Source organism: Myodes glareolus, chromosome 27 (genome assembly GCF_982192425.1).
Source record: "Myodes glareolus chromosome 27, mMyoGla1.1, whole genome shotgun sequence".
Taxonomy (NCBI): Eukaryota; Metazoa; Chordata; class Mammalia; order Rodentia; family Cricetidae; genus Myodes; species Myodes glareolus.
In genome coordinates this window covers 43,586,572-43,614,373 of record NC_142052.1, presented here as the reverse complement: position 1 = coordinate 43,614,373, position 27,802 = coordinate 43,586,572, and the positions used below count along the sequence as shown (strand labels likewise).

General features: G+C 44.9%; 2 protein-coding genes across 6 annotated transcripts in view; one reads left to right on the top strand and one right to left on the bottom strand.

Moving 5' to 3' along the window:
- Flacc1 (flagellum associated containing coiled-coil domains 1) overlaps nt 1-8,376 on the top strand; it is a 43,337-nt gene extending 34,961 nt beyond the window's left edge. For both annotated transcript variants that reach the window (XM_048428768.3, XM_085684278.2), the window contains 4 exons: nt 693-755; nt 5,033-5,122; nt 5,251-5,360; nt 6,369-8,376. In XM_048428768.3, coding sequence (XP_048284725.1) covers nt 693-755; nt 5,033-5,122; nt 5,251-5,360; nt 6,369-6,495 — 390 coding nt within the window. In that variant the 3' untranslated portion in view covers nt 6,496-8,376. The remainder of the gene's footprint in view (nt 1-692; nt 756-5,032; nt 5,123-5,250; nt 5,361-6,368) is intronic.
- A 2,762-nt stretch (nt 8,377-11,138) lies between these two features.
- The window catches only part of Casp8 (caspase 8), a 32,513-nt gene continuing 15,849 nt past the window's right edge, over nt 11,139-27,802 (bottom strand). For all 4 annotated transcript variants that reach the window (XM_048428785.3, XM_048428788.3, XM_048428786.3 and 1 more), the window contains exons 3-9: nt 21,474-21,579; nt 20,122-20,260; nt 19,978-20,031; nt 17,758-17,822; nt 15,816-15,957; nt 12,987-13,485; nt 11,139-11,507 (exon numbers count right to left, since the gene is read on the bottom strand). In XM_048428785.3, the coding sequence (XP_048284742.3) occupies nt 11,372-11,507; nt 12,987-13,485; nt 15,816-15,957; nt 17,758-17,822; nt 19,978-20,031; nt 20,122-20,260; nt 21,474-21,579 (1,141 nt within the window). In that variant the 3' untranslated portion in view covers nt 11,139-11,371. The remainder of the gene's footprint in view (nt 11,508-12,986; nt 13,486-15,815; nt 15,958-17,757; nt 17,823-19,977; nt 20,032-20,121; nt 20,261-21,473; nt 21,580-27,802) is intronic.

The window sequence follows — 27,802 nt, the reverse complement described above, 5'->3', positions numbered from 1 at the left end:
TTAAGTATTATCGTTCAACAGTCATTCGTGTTTGTTATGCTTTTAGTCAGACTAATTAGGTTCTTTAGATACAGAGATTGTATTCTGCATAGATAGGTAACCTTCAGCCACTTCAAAGATCTGTAGAACATGGCATTTAAATAACTTAGGATCCTGTTGACTCACGGCACAATTGCTCCCAGCAGCATGGATCTGTTCCCAAGAGAGTGTTGAGCACCAAAGACACTCCACTCAGAGTTTGTCTTCTTCTTGGCACAACCGGCTGCCTGAGCAATGACCCAAAGTCTCATTTGAAATGTTGGAACAACCAACTTTGGCTAAAGCCTAGAGTAACTGACAGACCATTTTCAAAGGCCGAAACATTTTCAGAACCATCTTACTCTGTCTTGGCAAGGCTTGTCAGTCTTTTTTCTTTGAATCCTGCTTGTCTAGTCCAGACATTGTGCACTTTGAGGCATGGATATATATACATGAACATCATATATATATATATATATATATATATATATATATATATATATATGATGAAGCTAAATAAGATAGTCAAAATATTACTTCAAAATGCCACATCTCTATTGATAATGCCGTAAGTTCAGTGAGTGTTGTATTCTTGAATCCTTGAGCAGCTTCTTAATTCTCTAAAAGAATACCCAGAAACACAGTATTGACTTCTTCAAAAACTTTGTTTTTAGGAGCTCATTAAACAGCATGATGAAGATATGTTGCAAATGCGGGAGCTGAGAAAATCCAAGGAGGTAAGCATCTCCATGAAACTGGTGTCTTGAAGATGACATACTCTCAGGAAAATTAAATGCCATTTTACCCAAACCAGTAAAATTAATGGAGTACCGAAATCCAAGTGTTGGGCTCACTAAGTCATAATGAATCTTGAACTGTATGTAAATCAAATGCAGCCCTTCTCAGAGCCAGCTGTGAGCACATACATCAGCAATAGACTACGGGATCATCAATGTTGAATAACTTCTGCGTCTAGCAAAACTTAAAACACAGAACTTTGAGTTACAGAACACCATATTCTTCCCTCTGAGCCCTGAACCTTCCAAATGTCTCCTGCAGAACTTTGTTGCTAAGCCCCTCCTTTGGGTGTACCTTACACACACAGTGGTTTCTGCAGGGCTCTCTTCTGCTGGGACACACAAGGCCATTTGTGAAGGCAGATGAAAAAAAAATCTGTTAAATAAAAGTAATTTGTATTTTCCTTTTCTCCGAAAATGTAATTTGTATCCAGAATAGACATGCCACTGAACAGGCATCATGAAGAAATCTTATCTTCAAGCCCAGGCAGGGCCAGTGATGTAAAGGCCAAACAGACTACAGCATTCTACAAGTATAGAGAGTGGCCTCAGAGCCAGGGAGTCCTAATGGAACCTCAGAACAGCTCTTGTGAGCGTCTCTACTAATTCTATCTGAGGTATAATTCCTGAGTCTGTTCCCATTCTGATTTATTTGTCTGCAAGTCTGCTGAGCTTTTAGTAGGTGCTGGTCATTGTGTTGCTTACTGTCTTAGGGTTTCCATTGCTGTGAGGAGACACCATGACCACAGGAACTCTTAAAAAGGAAAACATTTAATTAGGGCTGGCTTACAGTTCAGAGGTTCAGTCTATTATCATCATGGGGGGGACTTGGCTGCATGGAGCCAGACATGGTGCTGGAGAAGTAGCTGAGAGTTCTACATCTTGCAGGCAACAGGAAGTGATCTGTCTCACCAGGCATGACTTGAGCATATGTGAGACCTCAAAGCCCGCCCCCACAGTGACACACTTCCTCCATCAAGACCACACCTTCTAACAGTGCCACTCCCTTTGGGAAGCCTTTTCTTTCAAACCACCACACTTACCTTTCTGGGCACTGAATATGTTTATATTTCTTTAAAATTTAAAGTTTAAATGCTCGCAAGCCTTGCCCCTGGGATGCAGTTGCGTGGTTTGGAAACAGTCTGATCCTTTCGACTGTAGAGCAACCCCTCTGGAAACCCTCCAGGCTCCCCTGCATCAGGTTGGCTCCGGCCTGACTGGTGGGACTAGACTCACTCTCAGCCCTGTGTCATCTGAGGGCTCGTTCGACCTGCTCCCTTCTCTCTCTCATTCATCTCCTCTATTTCTGCCTTCCATCACTCCAAAGTCATCGGACTTCTTGGTTCTTTAAAGGGACAGATAGAGTGCTCATACCTTGGGGGTCTTTGCCTTTGATAGTGTGTCTTCCTAAACATCTCTTTCCCAGAGATTTCTGTCACATACTATCCCCCCTTCTGGTCTTAACTCAAATGGCAGCTTCTTGGGAGTCACTGCTTAAAGGCTCAGCTCTCTGCCCCAACACTCTTTTTCCCTGTTTTGCTTTTCTACATAAATTTATGATCATCTAAGCCGATAAATTCAGTGAAGGAAGCCTTGTCATATGTTTTCTTTACCATTAGTTCTTAATTCCTAAAATAGTACTTATCACACCATAGGCTTTAAGTAAGCATTAGTTGATCCTTGAGTAGATAAATGAATGAACGAATACAGGAGTGCTGAGCTCAGTGCAGCTGCAGTCCGTGACAGTACATGTCCAGTTCACACCACAACACAGCTGCAGTCCATGACAGGACACAGCCAGTTCACAGCACAACACAGCTGCAGTCCATAACAGTACTTGTCCAGTTCATACCACAACACAGCTGCAGTCCATGATGATACATGTCCAGTTCACACCACACCACAGCTGCAGTCCATGACAGGACACATCCAGTTCACACCACAACAAAGCTGCAGTCCGTGACAGTACATGTCCAGTTCACACCACAACACAGCTGCAGTCCATGACAGGACACGTCCAGTTCACCACACAACATAGCTGCAGTCCGTGACGGGACATGTCCAGTTCACACCACAACACAGCTGCAGTCCATGACGGTACATGTCCAGTTCACACCACAACACAGCTGCAGTCCATGACAGGACAACATCCAGTTCACACCACAACACAGCTGCAGTCCGTGATAGGACATGTCCAGTTCACCACACAACACAGCTGTAGTCCGTGACAGGACATGTCCAATTCATATACCATGGGGAGAGGTATGGTGCGTGGGAATTTCTCTAGGGGTCTGAGGACATGGAGGGACAAGACAGACTGAAACCTGGGGAAAGAGACCAATTGGGTGTCACATCTTTGGCCTTGTCGGTGCCTGATAAGCTGAACATCGTAGCTGCTAGGTGCTGACAGGCGACAAGTTGGAAGAATGCTGTGTGGTGCAGATTCCTGGACCATCTGCTCTAGTTCTTGCTGTTTTAGATGGGGGTCTTTCTTTGTACTCCTGCCTGACTCCTCCCAAGTGCTAGGATTAAAGCCTTGCACCAGGCAGAAAGGGATATGTTTGTGATAAAATCACGAGCCTGATCTCATTCCTTTGGAGGGAAGAACCATTCATTAGCCCCATGAAGGGTGGGTACATTTAGGCGACAGGCCAGTATGGGTTGTGGTGTGGTGTTTGAATACAGATGGGCATCTCTGAATCTTAGAACATGGACAAGGAGAGATGGAGTTCCAACACCTGGCATAATGAAAGAAGTTGGTATGTAAAGAGAGCAGAAAGACAGGCAGAGAGCCCTGAGGACGTTAGGAATATTGTCTTCTGTGCATGTGTGTGCATGTGCAGACACACACACACACACACTAACAATAAAATCATACATTGATATTAAATTTTAAAAGAGGACAAAGACACAAAGCTGGGAACAGGTGGGCCTGGCTTGGGGAGAAGTGGGAAGTTAATATGATTAAATACATTGTACACATGTATGAAATTCTCAAAACGTAGTAAAACTACTATATTTTAAAAATAAATCTTTAGCCATGTGGTTGTGGCTCATGCCTTTCATCCCAGGACTAGAGAGGCAGAGACAGAGGCAGGTGGATCTCTGAGTTCAAGGTCAGCCTGGTCTACAGTTCCACAACAGTCAGGGTTACACAGAGAAACGTTGTCTTGAAAAACCAAAATAGATAAGTGATAGATAGATAGACAGACAGACAGACATGTGTATAGGTGATAGATAGATGGATAGATAGATAGATGATAGATAGATAGATAGATAGATAGATGATTGATAGATAGATAGATGATAGATAGATAGATGATTGATGATAGATAGATAGATAGACATGTATATTGGTGATAGATAATAGATAGATGATAGATAAATAGATAGATGATTGATAGATAGATGATAGATAGATGATAGATGATTGATGGATAGATAGATGATAGATAGATGATAGATAGATGATTGATGATAGATAGATAGATAGATGATTGATAGATAGATAGACATGTATATAGGTGATAGATAGATAATAGATAGATAGATGATTGATAGATAGATAGATAGATAGATAGATAGATAGATAGATAGATAGATAGATAGATAGACATGTATATTGGTGATAGATAGATGATAGACAGACAGACAGACAGATAGACATGTATATAGGTGATAGATAGATAGATAGATAGATAATAGATAGATAGATGATAGACAGATAGATAGATAAATAGACATGTATATTGGTGATAGATAGATAGATGATAGACAGACAGACAGAGAAATCGGCAGACATGTATATAGGTGATAAATAGATGATAGATAGATAGATAGATAGATAGATAGATAGATAGATAGATAGATAGATAGATAGGGAGATAGATAGGGAGATAGGGAGAGAGATAGAAGAAAATAAAAGGACCAAGCAGTGAATGCACGCTGGTGACCTGTGACTACCGGCCCTGGCACTCTGATGAGGGCTGCTTTGGCACAGTGACGAGCAGGATACAGGTGGGAAAGAGAAAGAGAAGAAAGGGCAGACATGGCAGCATGGCGACTGGTCGGCTGAAAACGATACAGGGAAAGGCGCTGAAGTTGGCACACTGCATTCTATTCCATGCGTCCCAGAGAGGGAAACAGTCCTTGAGTTCCCTCCTGTCTTGGAGATGTCGCATCAGCACGACGTCCTGAGACGGCTTCTTCTTGCGCAGATCTTGGAGGCCGAGTTGCAGGCACAAGCGGTCGTCCTGGAGACACTGAACACGAGCCTCTACCACTGCCAGCTGGAGCTCCAGAGAGAGGTGAGGCCTGGCTGCAGAGAGGGCGGGGTCGCAGAGGAAGCCCAGACTGCTGGCTGCCCTGTGCCGCCCAAGAGCGTGGACTTCCCCGCAGACTCTGGGGAAGACGGCTATTCAAATTTATCTTCTAGAAAACGATAGTGGGAAACCTGGAGAAACTGTTCCAGACGAAGCTTGCTGAAGCCGAAGAAAAGTACAAGTACACCATCCAGATCCTGACGGAGGAGAACATCTGCCTCAGGTACCGGTGCCGCTGCTCAGGGGAGGGCATCCAAGCGAGGGTTAGGTCAAGACAAGCCAGGGACTCCTGCCCAACGCCACAGTCCTAGCCATTTGCGAGAAGATGTGGTACTGGGCCTGGACACACGCTTCCCTGGGAGGTAGATTGTCTGAGGTGGGCGGTTTGTCTGTGGGGTGTCTAGACTTCTCTCCCTTCAGTCTGTTTTTTGTGTAAAACACAGAAAGTTTACCTATGGATCGCTGAACGACTTTGTCCTGTGACTAAGGGTTGTTTTTCAGAGTTCAATGGGTTTTGACGCTCAGATTTGGCACTTCCGGTTCCTGTTGAGACCAGTTGCCAATCAGAACCACTATTCCCTGAAGGGACTTCCTTTTTTTTTTTTCTTTAATTATATAGGTTAATTAGGGTGTGTTGTATGCCTGGAGGTTTCTATATACATATGCATATATATTATTTTATATATTATTTTATTTTATATGCATCAGAGTGAGGATGTCAGATCCCCTGGAACTGGAGTTATAGACAGCTGTGAGCTGCCCTGTGGGTGCTGGGAATTGAACCTGGGTCCTCTGGAAAAAACATCCAGTGTGTTCAACACTGAGCCATCTCTCCAGCCCCTGAAGGTGCTTCTTAAACCACTAACATAGAAGATAAGTTACCCATCAGCTCCTTAAACCACTGACATAGAAGATAAGTTACCCATCAGCTCCTTAAACCACTGACATAGAAGATAAGTTACCCATCAGCTCCTTAAACCACTGACATAGAAGATAAATTACCCATCAGCTCCTTAAACCACTGACATAGAAGATAAGTTACCCATCATGCCGATTTCCATTGGGAATATGATCACCCAGATACCACATTTCATCAGATTTAAACTATGATGAGGGAGACTACTTCCTCGGGCAGGAGAAAAAAACAAAACAAAACAAACAAACAAACAAAAAAAAACCACGCTTCTCTGCCCTTTGAGGCTATACCAGTGATGCACGGTTCTTCTTACAGGCAAAAGATAGTGACCAAGAATGAGGAAATGTCTGAAAAAAGATCCGAGGCAGAGGCATCTGCTACTCCCTGTATGCGTGAGTCTGACTTTCCCGAACCCAGCAGCAACAAAAAGCAAGCATCGTAGGTAACGAACCGCGCTCCCCAGCTGCACACGCAGCAATGCAGCTCCTATGGAACCACGGACTCCGGCATGGAGAAAGGCAGATGGGTTGTTACGACTTTATTTTTGTCTTTTTTCTTTCTTTTTTTTTTTTTTTTTTTTTTTTTACAGTTTGCGTTCTCCAGAATGGTTAGAAATGTTTGAAATCTTCTCTCAATTATATCGTGACTCTTCTGTGGAAACTGCTGTCGTCTATCCTGAGGCTGAACCCTCTGTGCGCTGTGCACTATTTTCTTTCCAGCTTCTTACAGATTTTGATCGGAGACTGGTTTGAAGGGAATTCTTATGAAATGATGCATTATGAGGTGTGAGTCTTGTCCCCCGAGGGCACATAGTAAGCCAGACAATTGTTTTAATTCCAAACATAAAATTATTCTCTGATCTATCATATGCTTTAGCCCAACGACTCAAGAAGACTAATAGATGATCTACCCTGTCTCTGATCATCAGGAGAATCCAGACACACATAGGGCAGCAACATCTACATGGAAGTGGGGTGGACACACAGGAACCCATCACATAAGCAGCATGCCAAAGCCTGTGTGGAGACTAGACCACAAACCGAGGTGAACTCAGGGCCACACCTGTCCCTCATCACACTTCTTAGACTCGTTAGCTTGCCTGCCATTTGGGTGCAGGGGGTCACTATGATTGAAAAACAAATTCTGGTGTGGTTTTTTGCTTGTTTGTTTATTGAGACAGAGACTGTCTTAGAACTGTTAGGGTCCAAGAGAAGCCCCGCAAGGAAAAAACCAGTCACGTATGCAATAACAAGATCACTTTATTAATTCTAACGTTGGGGTGGCACATGGCAACCCCCAAGACGGTCACAAGCTTCTTTTAAGCAGAGTCAGGACAATTCCAGGGAGGAGGGATTAATTGGAGCTGATTGGTGGGAGGTTCTAGTGGTTGGGGACCTTCCAGTAGCTATCTTTAGTTATCAGGAGACTGGGGGTAGGGGGCCCCTTGCTGAGGCAGCAAAGGGGCTTTGGGAGCGTGCTGAGCTGGCAGAAGGCTGTAGGGCACCTGCTGATTGGTTGTTCCTACGTTGTGATTTTCCTGAGGACCAGCTCATTTTAGTGAACTGAAACTAAGGCTTGGTCTCTATCAGGGTTACTAGGAGAACCCGTCTGGGCTCTGGTCTGCCTCCCCTGCCACCCCCAGGCCTCTCAGGAACTCGAAATCACAAATGCGTGCCTGCCTCTGCCTCCTGAATGCTGGGATTAAAGGCGTGAGCCACCGCTGCCTGGTCAAATTTGGTTTTTATGTGAAAGTGATTCTTTAAGGATCAACAATGAGTGTTGTTTCACAGCTGGGGAAGGGTGGAAGTCATTACCAGGGGCTGAATGTGTCCCACGCGTGAACATGCCATTTGTCAAGCAAACAAAAAAGCGGAAACAGCAGAGGCAAACACAGCCATCCCTAGAAACAGTACGCTCTTTTCACAATTTGTTCTATTTTTAAAAAAAAACGCTTTTTCTTCTAGCTGACAGTTTATTTACAAAAATATATAATTTTACCAACACAAATTCAGTATAATATATACTAAAGAATAATTTGTAGGACAAACGACTCAGTTTTTTAAATATAGAAAAAATCTATACATTAAGATGGAATTCGAAATACAAACAAAATCCAAGATAAAGATCTTGCTAGATCATTATTCGAGCTGCAAAAAATGCAAGAAGATTGGGAAATTTTTAATACTGACTGTTCTTTGATGTTTTAAAAGACTTAGCTATTGCAAAAGCACCTCATCTTGTAGCATGATTAATAAAAACTCAGAGATAGATACTGGGGTTCAACCTGAAGATCAGAAAAGCAAAGCAGTCAACCACTGGCTCTTCTTACCTCGACCTCAGTCCAAAAATGGCCATCCTGCCTGCAAGGAACCTCAGAATGAGACTGAGCCTGGGAGCTGTGTCCTCCCATTTTATATTCCTCTCTAGTTCTGGGATTAAGAGCGTGCACCACTACTGCCTGGTTTCTATGGCAATCTAGCGCGGCTGCTGGGATTAAAGGTGTGTGTCATTGCTGCCTGGTCTGTAAGGCTGGCCAGTGGGCTATTTAACTTTTCTGTTACTCAGGCAGTTTATTTATTAAAATACAGATGAAATGCCATGGCATCGTCTTTATACAGATATGAAAGTATTCCTTTTATGGGACTCCAGCCAATCCACCCGAAGCAGGCAGGTCAGGATACAATTAGGACAGACAGACCACACATGGCTTTGCCGTGCTACTACTGCTTTCTCTACTTTTTGTATATTTGTGAGAATTTCATAATAAAATACTTCTTAAAAATAGCTTTGCTTTAATATTATTATTCTACAAAACATTTTTAAAAATCTTCTTTTATAAAGACTTCCAAAAGCTGGAAGGGTGGCGCACACCTTTAATCCCAGCACTCGGGAGGCAGAGGCAGGTGGGTCTCTGTGAGTTCAGGGCCAGCCTGGTCCACAGAGTGAGTTCCAGGATGATCACGGCTGTGACACAGTGAAACCTGGTCTCAAAAACAAAACAAAACAAAAACAAAAACTTAAGACTTCCAGAAAGAAAAATAAAACTTTCTGGTCGACTGTTAACTAGAAGTACGTCAATTTAAAGGCTGGCTTCAAACTCATTTTGTAGCCGAGGATGACACTAAATTCCTGACCCTCCTACCTCTACCTCTCAAGTATTTGCTTATGGTTCACCACAACTGGCCTCATTTCTACTTAAAATTTGTTTACATCTATTTATCTGCTGTGGGATAACCCTTGTGTATGCTGTGAATATGTTTTATTTCTACTGATGAATAAAATAGCTGACTTGGCCAACATTCAGGCAGAATATAGCTAGGCAGGAAGTTCAAACGGAGATACAGGGAGAAGAAGGGCAGAGTCAGAGATGAAGCCAGCCAGCCACCCGAGGAACAAGATGTCAGAGGACCAGTAAACCACAGGCCACATGGCAATACATAGACTCATAAAAATGGGTTAACTTAAATGTAAGAGCTAGTTGGTAATAAGTCTGAGCAATAGGCCAGTTTGTAATTAGTATTAAGCCTCTGAGTGGCTATTTTAAAAGTGGCTGAGGGATTGGCCAGGACAGAAAAGCCATTGTTTACATCTGGCACCTCACACTGGGTGCCAGGTGAAGCATGATCCTAATTAGTCTTAGTAATAAAAACCTGGAGTCAGATAACGAGGTAAGCACTGAAAGATCAGAGAAGCAAAGGGGCAGCCACAGTCAGTTCTTACTTCTCCGACCCCTCAGACGGAAAAGACCCAGATCCTGTTCATGCTCTGCCTTCTTACTTGTCCCACGCTACCGTCTCACCCGCAAGAACCACGCGAGACACTAGGATCCTCCTGCAGAAAAGCTTTAATGCGTCTTGAGAGAGAGAACATAAGCTTACATGGCGGAGACCCCTAAATGAGGGAACCCATCCTTTATATAGGAAACAGTCCTTGCTTTGGACGTGTCACCCTTGGATTGGCCCACTGCCCATTATCCCAGATGATGCCTCGGGAGTAGGCGGGGACGCAGCAGTGGAAAGTTACCAAACACGTGTGCATTACCTTGTTCACCTGGCGGTAAAACCGGATGCCAGCGCCATCTTGTAATGGAGTATGTGGTTGCGGTCCTCCACACTTCCTTCCTCCCTCCACCTAGCCTTATCACTTCCTGTCTCCTGTCTATATAGACCTCCGGATCTCTATGGCAAGCATTGTCAGAACAGAAACAAAATATCGCGTAACATTTACCCATCCATATGTTGTGTGTATGTGGAAGAGTGTGCTTTGGAGATCAGAAGTTAACTCATGGGAGTCAATTCCTTCCTTCTACCATGTTGGTCCTGGAGATCAAACCACGCCATCGGTCTCGGCAGCAAGCCCCATTACCCAGTGACACATCTCACCAGACCTCATTTTCACCGTTTTTGAAAAACCAGAATGTTACACATATTCACCGAAGATACAACAATGTTAAAATTGATAAGTTTTACTTTCTCTCATGTATGTGTATGGTGGGGTGCCTGCATGCATGTTCACGTCTATAAGCATATGTGTGAGGGTTCACAGGCTCTTGCATGCACATGTGCGGTCTCCCTCATTCACTCTCCATCTTCATCATTGAGGCAGGGTCTCTTCCGTAAACCCAGCACCCCACACTGCTAGTCTGGCTACACAGCTTGCTCCAGAGATCTTAGCCTCTCCCGTCCAAGCGCTGGAATTATAGGAGGGTCAATATGCCCACGGGCATTTACATGGGTCCTAGGGATTCGAACATGGGTCCTCACACTCGTTTGACAATACTTTAACCACTGAGCCACCTTATTCCAGTCAAGTTTAACACCTAACTGCACCAAGTAAACTTAGCTATGCAACTATTTTTAAAGTTATTCCCTCCAAAACCCGAGGGAACTTTTTCTTTTTATCACCATGCACATATTTCCCAACAGCCCTCGACTGATTGGGAAATTACCCTGGAGAGAGAGATGCTCAGAATTAGTGTCTGCAAAAGAAAACTAACCTGGAAGAATTACATGTTGAAAAAAAAAAAACACACAGTGGTCAGCCCTGAAAACAGACATACAAGTAACAAGATGCACATAGAACCGGTTGTGTTTTTGAAAAAGATTATATATATTTATGTAGCAACATCTCATGAAAAAAAGAAGTCATGAATTTGAAAAATTATGTGGGAAGGGGTGAAGGGAGAAAAGGGCCAGGGTGAATGATTTAATACCTGAAAATAAAAGAAATCATAAAAAATAAATTAAAACCCACCCACCCACCCACCCCCAAACAAAAGGTGCATAGATTAACCAAGTGTCATCCACGTGGAGCACACATCAGTTGAGAGGGAAGAACAGCTTCTTCCGTAGCGTGAAGATGGGCTGGGGCATCTGCTTCCCCATGTTCCTCCTGTCGTCCTTATTGCTCACATCATAATTCACGCCAGTCAGGATGCTGAGAATATCGTCGCCTCTGAAACACAAAGCAACAGATGGTGTTGATCCGGGGCACCACGGCGCCCACCGCCTCCGCAGCTGCACCCACGGAAAGCACTCTAGTTCTGTCTCTTGGGTTTTGAAGTTGTTGAGTCGCTGAACCAATCAGGACACCCAGCTGTCCTGGCCACTCAGTTTCCTCAGAGCCCATTGAGGTATCTGTGGTTTGTGTGGGCTCTCTGCTGATGACGGGAAGCCTCAGCATTCCCAACAGAACGGAGCTCCTTCCCTTCTAGTATGTGTGTTCCTTGCTGTGTCCCGTGTATGGTCATCTGGGCCCCACAAGAGCCTCAACGGCTCCCAATAGCCTCTGCCTAGATCAACACTGCTCCTACAGAACCGTGCACAGATTTCTACCAACGTGCGGGCAAATGAAAGTCAAACGCTTCCTGCAGCCATATCCACCACCCTTTGTCATCAACTGACTGAGCAAGCTTGTTGGGCGACCTTTTCATTTCTCTGTGTAGCTGACACAGGTCCCGCAGGACTCACGGTCTGTGTTACAAAACGATGCCACCACACTGACGTCATGGTCTGCTCTCCATGTGCTATGGGAAATGCTCACCCTTCACACACCGGAAACATAAGACACAGATCTAAAAGGATCCCGCAGAAGGATTCCTCGTTGTTCAGCTGTTACCTGGGTACGCACGTGGGGAACCTGAAAGATGGTGCCCTGATTTAAATGAAGATGAACTGATGTCATAGGGATAGTGTCCCACATATGTGGCTTAAAAGCAAATCAAATTAGTGTAAACATAGGGTCCCCCACTCTTTGTTACTTCCCACTGTTTACTAGGAAGAGCAAAGACTAGAGAGCTTATATAGGGTTTCTTTTCCAATTTTTTAAAATTATATTGACTTATTTGTATGTGTGTGAAAGAGAGAGAGAACATGGCATCCATGTGGTGGTTATAACAACTTGAGTTAGTTTCTCTACCACACAAGTCTTGGAGATCGAACTCAAATCATCAGACTTGGCAGCAAGTACGTCGACCCTCTACTCTATCTCGCCAGCCCTAGACTAAGACTTCTGACAAAGCTGAAATATGTTAAAGTGGATGATTTCCATCTGGGAAGACTCCCCAAAGAGTCTTGCCTCTGTCATTCTGGCTACCCAAAGACAGCCTCTGTCATGCTGCTGCCCAAAGACAGAGAGCTGGACTGTGTGATATTAGCATTCGGTCCAGCTCTGTGGTGCCCTGGTTGCTGAATAAAAGAAACTCCTCATTCTCATTAGTTTTTCCCATCTATAAACTAAGGAGAGTAACATGTGCCCTCTCTTCCACTTTGCAACAAAACGTTAACTGTATGAGTTACATTCAGAGATGAAACACTCACCATGGGCACTTTTTACTACATATTATCTCAACCGTAAACATCTTCTAACAGACTCTGACTATGGCTGTGAGTGAGGTAGCATAACCCTGAGAAAGACCCAGAAGGCAAGACTCACAGAGGACATCGTTCTCTCAGGCTCTGGCAAAGTGACTGGATGTACCAGGTTCCGTGCATGGGATCTCGGTAGGAAACACAATGTTTCACAGTAGCCATCCCCAGCAGAAAGTCAGCCTCATCTGGAATATAGTTCTTTTGAGGTAATGAGTCCATGTCTAAGTAGTTGTCCTTTTCCAAGTCGGTCTCAACGGGTACAGCTCTCTGGAAGTTATCCCCTTGACAAGCCTGAATGAAAAAGACTTTGGGTTTTCCAGCCAGAGAAGGACACTTTGAACCAGTGAAATACGATGTCAGCTCACGGATGGAGGCTTCCTTCCCATCGGTGCCGTAGATGATGCCCTTGTCTCCGTGGGAGAGGATGCAGCAGATGAAACAGTCTTTGTTCTCATGGTCCATGCTTTGGAAGACTCTTAGGATCTCATGAATCTCACTGGCTGTGCAGTCTTTGTGAGACACGACCTCAAAATGAAGCTTTTGAAATGTCTCAGTCAACGCGTCTGAAAGGTAAAAGGGGAAACAAGAGTTCACAGAACACAACCTGAGATGGACAAAACACTAGCAGGCAGGAATGAGAGCCTGGGATTCCTGGGCGAGGTCGTCTGTCCTGCTAACTGGAGTCGATAGGCACCTAATGTTCACGGTGAAAGCCCTGTGCCAGGAAGCTAGTTTGTTGAGCTCTTGCCTCATGATGATCATTTTTACTCCCATTCTTTCTGACAATGTGGCTATAGAGAGAGTGTTCTTTCCAAAATCCCCTTCCCTCAGAATTTTCATCTTAGTTTCCAGGTTCGCTATTACGAGATTCCATGCCGTTTTGACCCCTGGCTGCTTTACATAGTTGACTTACTCTCGACCCTCGCTCTTCTTCCTAAGAAGAATTTCTAAGATGCAGCAAGCTCTCTCAGTCCCTGTTTTCTTATTTTCCTGTTCTGTTTCCCATTGTCAATTCTTTTCTGTCCAACTCTCCGAGACTTGATCTTCCACACTTGTTGATCATATACTTAAATTTTTTATAATTATCATTTTGTGTGTTATGCCTGCATGTATGTGTGTGTGCACTACATGCATGCTTGGTGCCTGCAGAGGCCAGAAGAAGACATCGGACCCCCCTCCCCCGGAACTGAAGTTATATACATGGTTGTGAGCTGCTATGTGGGTGCGGGGAATTGAACCCAGGTCCTCTGAATGAGCAGTGCCCTTAACTGCTGAGTCTCTCCAGTCCAATGTTTCTATACACTAAATTTTTAATGTTTCTTTTCATACCATTTCACTAATCTTTTCGTTGTGGAATGTTAAAGACGTGTTACATTCTTTTATGCTGTGGAACATTTGTTTAATGATGCAAAGATGTGTTGCATTCTTTTATGTCGATTTGTTTAACTCTGTGAAGCTGTGTTACTTTGCCTGCCTAAAACACCTGATTGGTCTAACAAAGAGCTGAACGGCCAATAGCTAGGCAGGAGAGAGACAGGTGGGGCTGGCAGGCAGAGAGAAAAAATGGGAGAAAAAAAGAGGAAGAAGCAAAAGGAGGACAGGACTCCAGGGGCCAGCTACCCAGTTACACAGCAAGCCACGGAGTAAGTAAAGAAAGGTACATAGGAAGATAAAACCCAGAGGCAAAAGGTAGACAGGATAATTTAAGAAAAGCTGGCTAGAAATGAGTCAAGCTAAGGCCGGGCATTTATAAGTATGAATAAGTCTGAATGTATTTATTTGGGAGCTGGGTGGCAGGCCCTTAAAAAGAGCAAAGAGAAAAAAAAAACCTACACTTTTTTTTTTTTTACTAATCTCTGTAAGAATGTTAAATACAGCTTTTTAAAAGGTTTTTCTCTACATTGTGTTAGTTTCATTTATATCACTGTATTTTTTTTTCTTGTTGGCCTTTCCTTTCTTTGATATTGACTAACTGGTCAACGAAAACATTGACAGAAAGCTTTGGATCTGGGAGTGTAGTTGCTCACCAGGGGACTTTGAATCCGGTTGCTTGGATGGGGGTCCATTCATTTCATTAGGGGGTCACCAGATCTCAGTATCCGTAGATGGCAATCCACATCTACAGGACGCTGGGGATGACTTGGGCTAGAAATCTGACTTCCTGCATCTGGTCCATCCAACGTTCTCTACTCTCTCTTTTCAACTTTTCTTTTTACTTAATCTTTTCATTTTATTTTATTTTTTCCTTTGCCTGGTACCCCAATCTAAAGTCTCTCTGGCTAAACTTTATCAGTGTGTCCTCTCCGCTCTGTATGAGGACATCCACGCACATATGGGCACACTCACATAGATAAATAAATTTCATAAATAAAAATGAAATAATTTTTTTAAAAATTTCACTGATGCTCTTCATTATAAACCTTTTAGTGAGGGCTGCCATTTTAACATGATGCAGAACTAACAGATATGTAAGAACGTTCTTTACCTCCACAAGGAAATAGTAAATAAAATGAATAAAAATTGCTTGATACATTTCCTTGAACTAGGACTCCATTTTCTCAAAACATAGAGCCTTTTAGGTAAAATCATTATCTCTCCGTTTTTTTAAATTTATTTATTTATTTTAAAAATATTTATTTATTTATTATGTATACAATATTCTGTCTGTATGTGTGCCTGCAGGCCAGAAGAGGACACCAGACCTCACTACAGATGGTTGTGAGCCACCATGTGGTTGCTGGGAATTGAACTCAGGACCTTTGGAAGAGCAGACAATGCTCTTAACCGCTTTGCCATCTCACCAGTCCCCGTTTTTTTACTTAAAAAAAAAAGTCCCACAGGAATAAAAAAAAAAAAGAAAGAAAACATGCCTCTCCTTTGGATTCGACTGTACCTTCATCAAGTTCTGTTCCTTTCCTGTCCCTCATCCTGCGGAGTCTGGGTAGGTTCTGCCGCGCCATGCTGAAATCGTTATTGTTGACGATCAGACAGTATCCCCGAGGTTTGCTCTGCATTTTATATATTCTATCTGATACCTAGAAAACAAAAGCCCAGTCCGGGAACTGACCCGGCAGCTCAGACATAACCTGGGTGTGAACCAACGGCCCAGGAAGAGGTAAGACGGCTCCGCCTCCTTCCCTGGCTCCAGCCAGTTCTGGGACCATTTCCCTGAAAATCTACTTTCTGCTCCTCAGCTTGAACAGCAAGGGGGCCTTCACTGCTCGGTACCCTGCCTATCACATCCATCACGACTGTCGTCATAGCTAATTACCACTGCGCTTGCATCCGCTCCCCTTGCGATTCATAAGTACTTCAGGCCAGATAACATCGGTGCCGTCTGACTGCAAGAGTTCACTCAAGGGTGGCGTCTTGGGATGTCCCTCCACGGCCATGGAAATCTACTCAGCTCACCAGTCTTTCTTGGCTAACAGCTGAGGGCTTTGCCCTTCACACGTAATATTGTGCAGTGCTCCCGTGGTTAAGCCGGACGAACGCCTTAAGCCATGGCGGCAGACGGAGAGCAAGGAGCTGGTCAAGTTGGGCTCATGGAACCCTAGCAGGAAAAATCAGAGGGGGCCTGCATTCTTGTTATTCTCATAGGGCTGTTTTAGGCTGAGCGTCTCAGCGCTTAGTTGGAAGCCTGTCTGTCTCCTGAAGTACAGAAAAGGACCTTTGGGAGACAAAAGCCAGTTTCTATGACTTAAAACCTTAGGGCTCTGGGCAACTTACCAAATCTCCTAGTAATTTAACGTTTTATAACACACTTGAGTTCCTCTTCATATTGTACAAACCCTTCACCTTTTAATGTTTTCGATGACATAAAGTATTTTATTAAGCACAAACGATATTCAGTATTTGTTATTATCCTGAGTATGTCCTACTTACAGCAAGTAGATTTATTCAGATATTGTAATATAAGCAATTACTAAGATATCAGCATACTATCTTTAGCTGTTTGGTGAGGACGACGCTGAAGAGTGTCTGCCTCAAAGTAACACACGGTGTTGACTAATACTTGATTTCCTGACCTGAGAACAGGGCCCGAGAATCTTCTCAGGAGCCCACCCTAGAACATATTCTTTCTCAAATGTCCGGGGTCTCCCGTGCGTCCTGCCATGGGGAGGCTAATGGGCTGAACTATATTCAGGAACTATTGAAGACTAAATAGAAGCGATGTCTATAAAGAAAATCTTTCAACAGGCTTCGCTGAGACAAAAAGTAAGCCTTGCTGAGATCCTGTTTGTCGCCTAACAAGGGCAGATTAAAAGAGAAAGCCTGCCGGGGCTATTCCTCCCGAAGCTTCCCCCCCCCCCACCGTGCGCCTATTTTCTCTGAAGCCCTCCCACGCCTCCCACGCCTCCCACGCATGCATTCATTTTAGCTGGTACAGTTGCTAGAAGAGGGAGGTCTCACACATCCTCTACCTTCCAGCAATTCTTAGACCTTTGCTTTTGGTCTTAGAACAAAACGAGAGCCTGGCGTGGCAGCTCACACCTATAATCCCAGCACCTGGGAAGTAAAGGGGGGGGGGTCAAAAGTTCAAGGTCATTCTCAGCTACATAACGAGTTCAAGGCCAGTCTGAGCTATTGGAGACCCTGTCTCAGAATACAAACCAACAAACCAAACAGGGATAATAGTGTTACCAATTTAACACAAAGAAAACTGGAGAGGCCACATCCTGGACTGGTTCCTTTGTAGGTTTTTTTTCTCCAGAGTTTTCAAGATTTCCAAAAGGCTCCACCCCTTATCGGCTTCTCTGGCAGCTTAAAAGGAGCCAACAAACGCCCAGAAACAGACACTTCAGTGGAAAGAGGGAGGGAAGAGGTGTGTGTACCTGGGAGTTGCTGTCTTCTTCTTTTAGGGAGTCATACATTTCCTGCATTCTCATGCAGCTCTGCCCTGCAAGCAACCAAGAAAAACATGCAGAGTGAGAGACTTGGGGGCAAAGGCTGTTCGGTAAAGAAATATGGAATGCCTAAAACAACCTAAGAACCTTAAAAACATTTCACGTGCATGCGCGTGCATGCGTATGAAGCATTCTTGCACATATGCCTGACGGAGGGAGCACTCAGGCAGTGGTATGTGTGTGGAGACCTAAGAGGACTTTACAGGGTTGGTTCCTTCCTTCCCTTTACATGGGTTCCAGAGATCAAACTCATATCACCTGCCCTGAAAGTAGCACTTTTACCTAAGGCATTTCACTGCCCCAACTAAGGGCCGTCCTTTGCAATATAAACATTGAGACTGCCTTGAACACATTTCAGACGTGTAGATCTTGCAGGAAGGCACTTAGCATGAACTGAAACCCAAACTGCTTCATCTGTGCTCTGGTCATCGGTCAAGTCATTGATCAAAGCAGGAGGTGAGGATGAGTCGGTGATTCAAACACACTGAAGAGCTGGCTCAGGCAGGCCTGGACAGAGGGAAGGTCTGACTGGCTCTGTGACTTGACCTTCTAAGGGAGGGTGATCCTCGGAGTGGGAGAGATGGCTCAGCTGCGGAGAGCTTATCACCCTTTGCAGAGGGCCAGAGGTTCCCAGTGCCCACATGGCGGCTTACAACCATCTCTAACTCCAGTTCCAGAAGATCTGATGCCGTCTTCAGACATACCCGCGACAGATGTGGTGTGCATAAACTTGCTCAGTCACATGCACTCACACGTAAATTTACAATAAATCAGGAGAGCACTCCAACATGTATTACACGGCAAAAATAATAGTGAAAACATAAGAAAGACATTAATGTTTACAGAGGGCTGGTGGTGCTGTTTTAATTTTCTCTGAATTTAAAAATCACCCCCAAGGTGATTTGAATAATTATGTAAGTTTTAACAGAATATCTGATTAATAAAAAATTATGAAGGGGGCTGCAAGAGCTTTTGCTACTCTTGCAGAGAATGCAAATTCAGTTCACGGCCCACGCACGGTGCTCACAACCATGTGTAATTCCAGTTTCAGGGGATCTGGTGCCCTCTTCTGGCCTTCATCAGCACCGACACTTGTGTGAACATGTTCCCATGTATATACACAGTTGGAAATAAATTTGAATGAGCCAGGCATGGTGGTGCACAGCTTTGATCCCAGCACTTGGGATGGAGAGGCAGGGAGATCTGTGTGAGTTAGAAACCAGGCTGTCTACAGAGTGAGTCCCGGGCTAGCCAGGGCTACATAGGGAGACCCTGTCTCAAACAAACAGAAAATAGAAGGAAACCTTCTGCTGGTCCTATCTAACAGATAGCACTGATTCCCTCAGAAGGGAACAGGGGACATGGCTGGAGCATCCCCAGGCTAAGGTAGGTACAAGGCAGAGGAAGTCAGGTACAGTGGAAGCCTGGACTTACCCAGAGACTGGGAAAGACTATGAACACTTGACCAAGGGGCTTCTCACAGAGCAGAGAACCTTGGTCGAGAACATTCTGTGGGGAGAGTCAGGTTGGTATGGCACCTGCATTTGATTCTAGCACTTGAGGTAGAGGCAGGCCGATTTCTGTGATTTCAAGGACAGCCTGATCTACACACACTCCAAGACAGCCAGGGCTGTGTAGAAAGACTTGCCTCAAACAAATCAAAACGAAAGAATGTTCTGGAAAATCATCTGCATGCAGCTCCTCATGTCTCTCCGCGAAAGCAGACACAGCCAGAACAGAGTTGAGACCCTCTTACAGAATAACTCTGCGCTTGTTTCAGATGGTCCCAGGGGGATTTTGCAAGCCCTTTTGGCCTTTCAGAGAGCAGCAGAGGTGCCAAGTGGCCCCTGAACTTTCATCCTAACATTAGGCTGTAGCAGAAGGCGGTGGGAAGAGGGCATGGGGAAAATCAAGCGCCCTGGCACCTAAGAAATACATCTGTAGGGCTGGAGAGGTGGCTCAAAGGTTAAGAGCATTGACTGTCCTTACAGAGATCCTGAGCTCAATTCCCAGCTGCCACATGGTGGCCCACAACCGTCTGTAATGAGATCTGGTGCCTTCTACTGGCCTGCAGGTACACATGCAGGTAGAATACTGTATACATACATACACAAATAAATCTTTAAGAAATGTATCTGTAAGCATTACCATCCGAAAATGAACCTGACGCCTCTGCCCTGCATTCCAGGCTCATTCTTCTTTCTGAATTAAAAAAAAAAAAAAAAAAAGAACTTGATCAGAAAGAACTGCGACTCTGGTGGCTTTGTCACCTCGCAGCCATCGGCCGTCTACCTCTGTTTGATTCTTCAAACTCTTCGATATACCGCATCTGACTCTTCTTGACACGGTCAAAGATTGACTTCAGGGTGTCCAAGTTGTCTTCCCCCAGGATGAGCCTCTTCTCCATTTCCACAAAAACATCCAGCAGGCTCTGGGGAGGAGAAAGTGGGGGACAGAGGGACTGAGTGCCCAGGCCCAGGGATTAGGTTTCGTTTCCTTTAATTCCACTCCTTCCGAAGCAAGAGCCCAGTGTTATTTCCCAAGTAGATCCCCCCTCCCACATCTGAGCACAGGCTGATCTCTCAGAGTTGACAGAAATCAGAAAGGCCATTCTGTGTTTTCTAGCCTAAAAGGATTTAAAAAAAAAAGCAGAAAGATAGAGAAGCCATGTCAGATGTCCCCAGGCCTTGTTCTCAAACTTTATGTGGGTGCCTTCGTCTGTGGACCAGCCCAAGGAGTATGGAAGGCACAGCCCTGGAGCCTGCATTATACCGCTGTCTTATCCACCCCTAAACCTCAATTAATGCACACATACACAGAAATGCATGCACCACACACACACAGACACACAAATGCACAGAGACACACCTGGACAAAGCCTCCATCAAAATTAGACCATACACCACACAGCGCGCAAAGACACAAGCACACAGAGAAACCCGCACACATATATAGACTCAGACTAACAGGGAGACCACCCAGAGGTACACACAGGTACATATGCCACACATACACATAAGAAGCACACGCAATAGATACATCATGGAGACACAGACACATGCATCCTACGTCCTGCTCATAAAAACAGACACCACACATGGGAGGGGGCACACAAATAAGCAAAAATGGTATCTCAAGGGCAGCAGAAGCGAGGAAGCTTCAACCCCAGGCTACCTTTCCCCCTGGCCCTGCTAGGTCCCATAGCACTGCACAACTTACCTTCCCTGGCTCTGTCCCGTGGCTAAGCACTTTACAGTGTAGAAGCACTGTAAAGCCATAACTACTACCTCTGTCTAACTACTTTATTTTCCCTGGGTAAGAAGTGAGAACACAGGGGCTGGGCATAGCTCAGCTGGAAGAGGGCTTGCCTGTCATGCAAAAGGCGCTGAATCTCATCCTGGGAGCACACACATGCCAGTGATCCCAGCACCCAAGAGGCGAAGGCAGGAAGATCAAACATTTAAGGTCATCCTCGACTACAGAGCAAGTTTAGGTTCAGCCTGGGCTACACGATACCACACCTCAACAAGCATACAGATGAACAAACAAACAGAAACAACCTTGAATGCAAGGTTGGCAAAACAGTGTCCTCTGGTTTCAGAACCCCCGCTGGCGACCCATCTCGGGGACATCCCAGGTCTTACCGAGTTATCATGCAGCTTACATTTGGGGATCTTCCTTTCCAAAAAAAACTTAAACTCTTTCAACTCTGAATCGCTCACTTCTTCTGAGAGCTTAAAGAGCATTACCCTGCGGTGGGAAATGGAGACACTTGAGAAACACATCCTAGGTCACTCCCAGAGCCTCCAACTCTTCCTGACTGGTGAGCCCGGGTAGAGTCTACCAAGTCAAACCAACTGACTCACTCTGAGCAGAGTCTCACTACCTTTGTCTTCCAACTAGCTTCAGCTAAAAGAATCATGTTGCTTTTTATCGTGATAAAAATCAAGATGGCGGGATGATCTGGGGGGATTATATTCCCCACAATGCATTATCAGAACGGATTCCCTTCTAAGAGCTGGTCAGTGTCCCAGCCATTTCCTTCATAAAGAAGGCTGAACATTTGGTTGCAAAATATAAGAGACTCTGAACATACACACGCACGCACACACACACACGCATACCTCCACTCTTACCAATACCAAAGGTCCTGAAGCTTTCAACACCACCAACTGCCCTGCGCTCTCCCCACCCTCCATTCCCTTGTCCCGTTGCACACACCCACTGCCCACCTGCAATTACATATTGCCCGAGCATCCTTGGGGCTCTGTTCTCTCTCTGAACCTTCATTTGTTCCCCCCCAGAAAGATAACTCACACATTACAACAGTCTGTGTAGTGGCATTTCATTTGTATTTTAATAAATAAAGCTTGTCTGAAGATCAGAGAATAAAACAGTGCCACTGGTCAGCCTTACAGACCAGGCAGTGGTAACACACACCTTTAATCCCAATAGCCACACTAGTTGCTATAAAAACAGGACAGTACATGCCTTTAATACTAGCCCTAGAGAGGATTATAAAATGGGAGGAGACAGCTCTCAGACTCAGTTGCACTCTGAGATTCCTGGAGGCGGGATCTCCGTTTTCAGACTGAGGTTGAGGTAAGAGCCAGTGACTGGCTGCTTTGCTTTTCTGACCTTCAGGTTGAACCCCAATTTCTCTCTCTGAGTTTTTATTAATTGTTTATCAAGTCTGTTGACAAACTGCCAAGTCCTCTGACAGCCTGGCTCATGCCTTTTTTATTTCCATTAACCTGAGATTCGGAAGGTGTAGTGTCTGAGTACAGACGCCTCAGGCTACCCTTGTTATAACTCTGGGTCCCACCATATTTGAACTCTATAATTTCAGAAATGTTGCACATTTTTTGGCTCATCTGTAGGTAAAAGATAAATGTATATCTACATCACAGACAGGTGTAAATTACGTAAGTTTCCATGAACTACAGTCACCTAAAGATAACCGTGCATTCTGAGATCCTCATCAAGTGATTTCTTCATTTTGTGAACATCACAATGCGGTCTTAAACAAGAGGACCATGACATCACTAGTGAGAAACCCAGGACCAACATCACATATAAGGTCCCTCATTGCCCAGACGGTTAGGCAGCATGAGAAAGCACACTAAACGTTCAGTAAGTGGCAGAAGCTGTCTTAGTTAGGGTTTCTATTGCTGTGAAGAGACACCATGACCTTGAAAACTCTTACAAAGGAAAACATTTAATTTGGGTGGCTTACACTTTTAAAGGTTTAGTCCATTATCCTTATGGTGAGACATGGTGCTGGAGAAGGAGCTGAGAGTTCTACATCTTGGTCCACGAACAATAGGAAGTGAACTGTGTCACTAGGTGTAACTTGAGTATAGAGGACCTCAAAGCCCACCCCCATAGTAACATACTTCCGCAAGTCCACACCTTCTCCAATAAAGCCACACCTCCTAATAGTGCCACTCCCTTTGGGGGTCATTTTCTGTCCAACCACCAAAGAAGCGTTATTATTTCTGGGCACATTTAAGATCTTGGAAAATGCTTGCCAAATGAATAAACAAAAGAATGTTTTAGAAGACAGCATAATTAGGGATGAAGACGTAGCTCAGCAGTGAAGAGCACATGAAACTCTAGCAGAGGACCAGAGTCCAATTCTAAGCATCCAAATCAGGCAGCTCACAACCAGCAGTAACTCCAGTTACAGAAGAGGGACAAGATTTCTGGCCACCGAAGGCACCTCTACTCACATATACATACCCAAACATTACATGTAATTAAAAATAAAAAAAAATCTTTAAACTTTTGGAAAAAAATAAGTCAGCAAAACTTTCAACAGTATTGTGTAAAGAAAAATATCTTTAATAGGCCAATATGATGGTTTCCAAGTTGAATTGGGAAATAATATTCTGGAAAAAGAAATAGTCTGGAAACAGAAGCTACTTCAGGTTACCAACATCTCAAGAAATGTCTGTCCCAAAAACACTTCCCTAAAGCATTCTCAGCTTGGCCATGATTGGTCCAGCCCAAAGCTACCGTGGCTCTTTTAACTTTAGTTTTTTTAAAAAAAAAAAAAAAACAAAAACAGCCAGTCCTTGTTGTGTAACAGTTTCCTCTTAGATTGAAACATTCTATCCTGCTGGGAAAGTAAACAACCCAAAATAGTGCCAGGAAGTCCCTGAAACTGATCAGATTCACTTAGACCCACCATGCCAGAGTAGGCAATAAAAGCTCAAGGACCTCTCAAACTGAAGGAAGCTTAACTGCAAAGACTTGGAGACCAGAGCAGCTTCAGGGAATAAACAGAAACCAGCTCAACCGCCCTGGAAGGATTAGAACAGCCGAGGCACCTGGGAAGGACAGGGTCCAGCCTGTTGAGCTGCCTGCTGGCTGGGTGTTCCATAAGCTCCAGGTTCCCAGCTCTGTGGGCTGTCACCCATGCTGGGGTGGGCTTTGGTGATACAGCTGTCTTTGCATCATTTCTGCGCCTGTAAGTAGCCCCCCCCACCCACATTCCTATAAGGAACCCCAATAAAACTCATTGGTTCACCAAGCTGGACTTTGGCAGTACCCGTATTTTGGTATGTTCTATTTAGGGCGAGCAGATGTGTGTGCTGTATCTCCCCAGGAAAAGTTTCATCACTCAACAGTCTCTTATCTTCCTCATTACTGAGACCCACAGGCTTCATTAGTGTTATTAGTAACACACTGGAATAGTTTGTCAGACGCTGTGGAGGCAGAAGTTAAAATATGAAAAGAGAACACCTAGAGCATTCTATGGTGGGGGTACCACACACGCATATTTTCATTCTCTTGGCTCATTTGAGACAATGGCCAACAACCATTCAGCGGTAACCCTTTGCTGATCCTTCAGTGTGCAATCAAAGAGTTTAGGTATTTGGCAGTTCCTGTCCTGGTCAGGGGACTTAAGACACTGTACCAGCAGGGTAACAAACACTGTTGGCGGTGTGGTTTGTTTCAGTCTAGTTCAAAAGGCGGGAACTTTTAAGAGCCCGAGATGGTAGCACAAGCTGAGGACACACACACACACACACACCCTGACTTTCCTAGTTCTGGGGCCATCATTTCTTATGATGAATAGGTGCCTTAATATTCATTATAAACTCCTTATAAAGATCATAAGTCTAGTAAACTCAAGCACTACAGTATTCCTGGTTGACTCATGTACAGTAGTCCCCTCAAAAGTCACTGTATACCTAGACTGTAAGGAGGTAACCTAACTTAGGTTATGATTATGATGGAGGAGAGTGGGGTCTGACCCAATGTCTGGTGTCCTAAAAAGCCTGATTTATTTTTATTTTTATTTTACAATACAGGGTTTGTCTACTAGAGTGTACTAGAACTCTCTCCGTAGACCAGACTGGCCTCAAACTCAAAGATCCATCTGCCTACCTCTGTGTCCCAAGTGCAAGGATAAAAGGTATGCACCACCAACCACACCAGGCTAAGTAGCGTGTGATACTTGATGATGATGGCCCTAGGAAAACAATACACCCGGTGTCAACGTCAGCGTGGTCATGCCTGAAGTAGGAAGCCACAGGACAAGGAAAGAGTTGCTGCCAACGCTGGCTGTGAGGCTCTCCCATGCCAAGGTTACTGAGGAAGGAAGGCTAAGGCTTCATTAGCAGTGCTAAGAGAAGAACTAAAACTCGCTTCAAGGACAGCTGAGCACAAGGCGCATGGAAAAGGAGAAGGGGACAAAGCGCTTCTGCTTTAAAAAACCGAGCCACTGACCCATAACCCCGTGACTCTGTGGAGCTCACAGTTGCCTACTCTCCCTAGGGTGGGGAGAAGTGGAGTTCCCAATGCCAAAGGGATCAAGAATTACTGAGAAGATAGGTCTCTGGGCTGGTCTGGAAGGGGGGTTGGATTGGAAAAAGCCTGGCATCCTACGTGGGCCGTAGTCCCTGACAGCATAAAGAGGAAAATGAGCTGGGCACCTGCTTTTTGTCTCTCTCTCTGCCTCCTGACTGCGGATGTGTGACCAGCCAGCTATCCCAGCTCCTGACGCCTCGGCTTCATCATGACTGGCCACACCCTCCGATTATAAACCAAAATAAACACTCCTTCCTTTACATGACTTCTGTCACGGAACCAAGAAACAGAACTAATACACATGGCCTGTCCTCCTAAGACAGTGGAAGGTGAGGTTCAGTAGGGTCTGTAGGGCCAGGCGTCATGGGAGAACCCTGTCATCTGAGTAGCAAAGCCGTGGAAGGGTTCTCCATGTATGCACAAGCAGGTGGGTGGGGGATGGCTAGTGTGGGAAGCCGTGACTGAGGCCCTAACCGTGGACAGAGTGGACACATGTGGTGGGTGTCAGAAAGTGATGCCACTAAGATGAGAGTGTCACGGACGAGTGAATCTGCCCTTCTTAGTAAGACCAGGGTGGTCGTCTCAGTTCTTACGTTGCTGAGGAGGAGAATTCATTGTGAGGTACAGGGAAGGGGTCAGGTATTCACGGCTTATTTCAGCGGGTGAGAAAACGCAGCTGAAAGTGAGCACACCTCCAGAGTTCTCCATTCCCACCCCCACCCCTCCACCCCCACCCCCGCCCAGCCCAGGGACAGTGTGGGGTGGTCCCTTTCCTGAAGTAGACCAAGGCGCTCTTAGGATGCCACATTGTTTGCCACATTGTTGGCAAAGTTAATAACTCGGTAAGTAGTCACACATTTATACACATGTTTTGCATCTGATGTAACATTGTAACAGATTGAATTGTGGGTATCAGTGACTTGTGGAGGTTTGAATGGAAACTATCCTTCATAGGCTTCTGTACTCGAACCCTCGGTCCCCAGGCAGTCTGGACAGGTTGTGGAACTTTTAGAATGTAGACTAGCCTTGACCCACTTGCATTTTTCACTTCCTGTTTCCTGCGGATGGGGGATGTGAATTCTCAGCTTCCTGCTCCCGACACCGTGCCAGCTTGTTACCATGTTACTGCTGCCATTATTTCCCCTCCGCAACTGTATTCTAAAATGCACTCTTCTGTGGCAGGGTATTTGTCTACACGGCAGGAGGACTTGTCTATGTTTGACCTCCCCTGCCTAAGGCAACTGATTGGTTTGATAAAGAGCTGAATGATCAATAGTTAGGCAGGGGAGAAGAGGTGGGCCCTCTGGGGAGAGAGGAACTCAGGACGAATCTAGGCTTGCAGGAGATGCTAGCCAGACGCGGAGAGGAGGTAAACCACGTGACAATATGTAGATTAATAAAAACACGTTAACTTAAGTTATTTAAGAGCTAACTGGGAACAAGCCTAAGCTAAAGTCAAGCTTTCATAATTAATAATACGTCTTTGTATCATTATTTGGGGACTAGTGGTCAAAAAAAAAAAAAGCCCTGATGAAAAAGACCAACTACATTTGGTGCTCCACACATGGCGCACAAATACACATAGGGCCTGAGAAAGCTGGGAAAAGTTCTGAACATGGAGCCAGTCACAGCTTGCCCATAATGGCAGTTTCTCGTGCAGAGCAGAGGCCTGAGGGGTACAGAGGCACAGTTCCTTTAAGAAGTCCTGCAATGCAGCTGAGAACCTGAACCCTACTCGATAGGATGGGACACTAGATAGAAACAACAGCCACAGCGCAGGCTCAGAAACTTACCAAAGCTGGCTCCAGGTGGGGGCCCGCAGGCATGAGGCTTGGCTCCCTTCGACCCAAATGGGACGGAGTCAGCTGCCAGCACCATGTGCTAAGCAGAGCCCCATCACAGGTAGCCTAGCAGGTTAAGGTTTGTCTCACGTGGTCAGAGAAACAGCAGATACACACACACACACACACACACACACACACACACGCACACACACACATGCACACACACAAATGCACACACGTTTGCCAGGTCCAGGCCAAGAAAAATCTCTGAACAGGTAAGAGTAGTCTTTAAAATGTGCTTAGATGCCAAAGAAAGAAAAGAAAATGGTATGGACAGTCTTAGAAAAAATAGTTTTTTTTTTTTAAAAAAG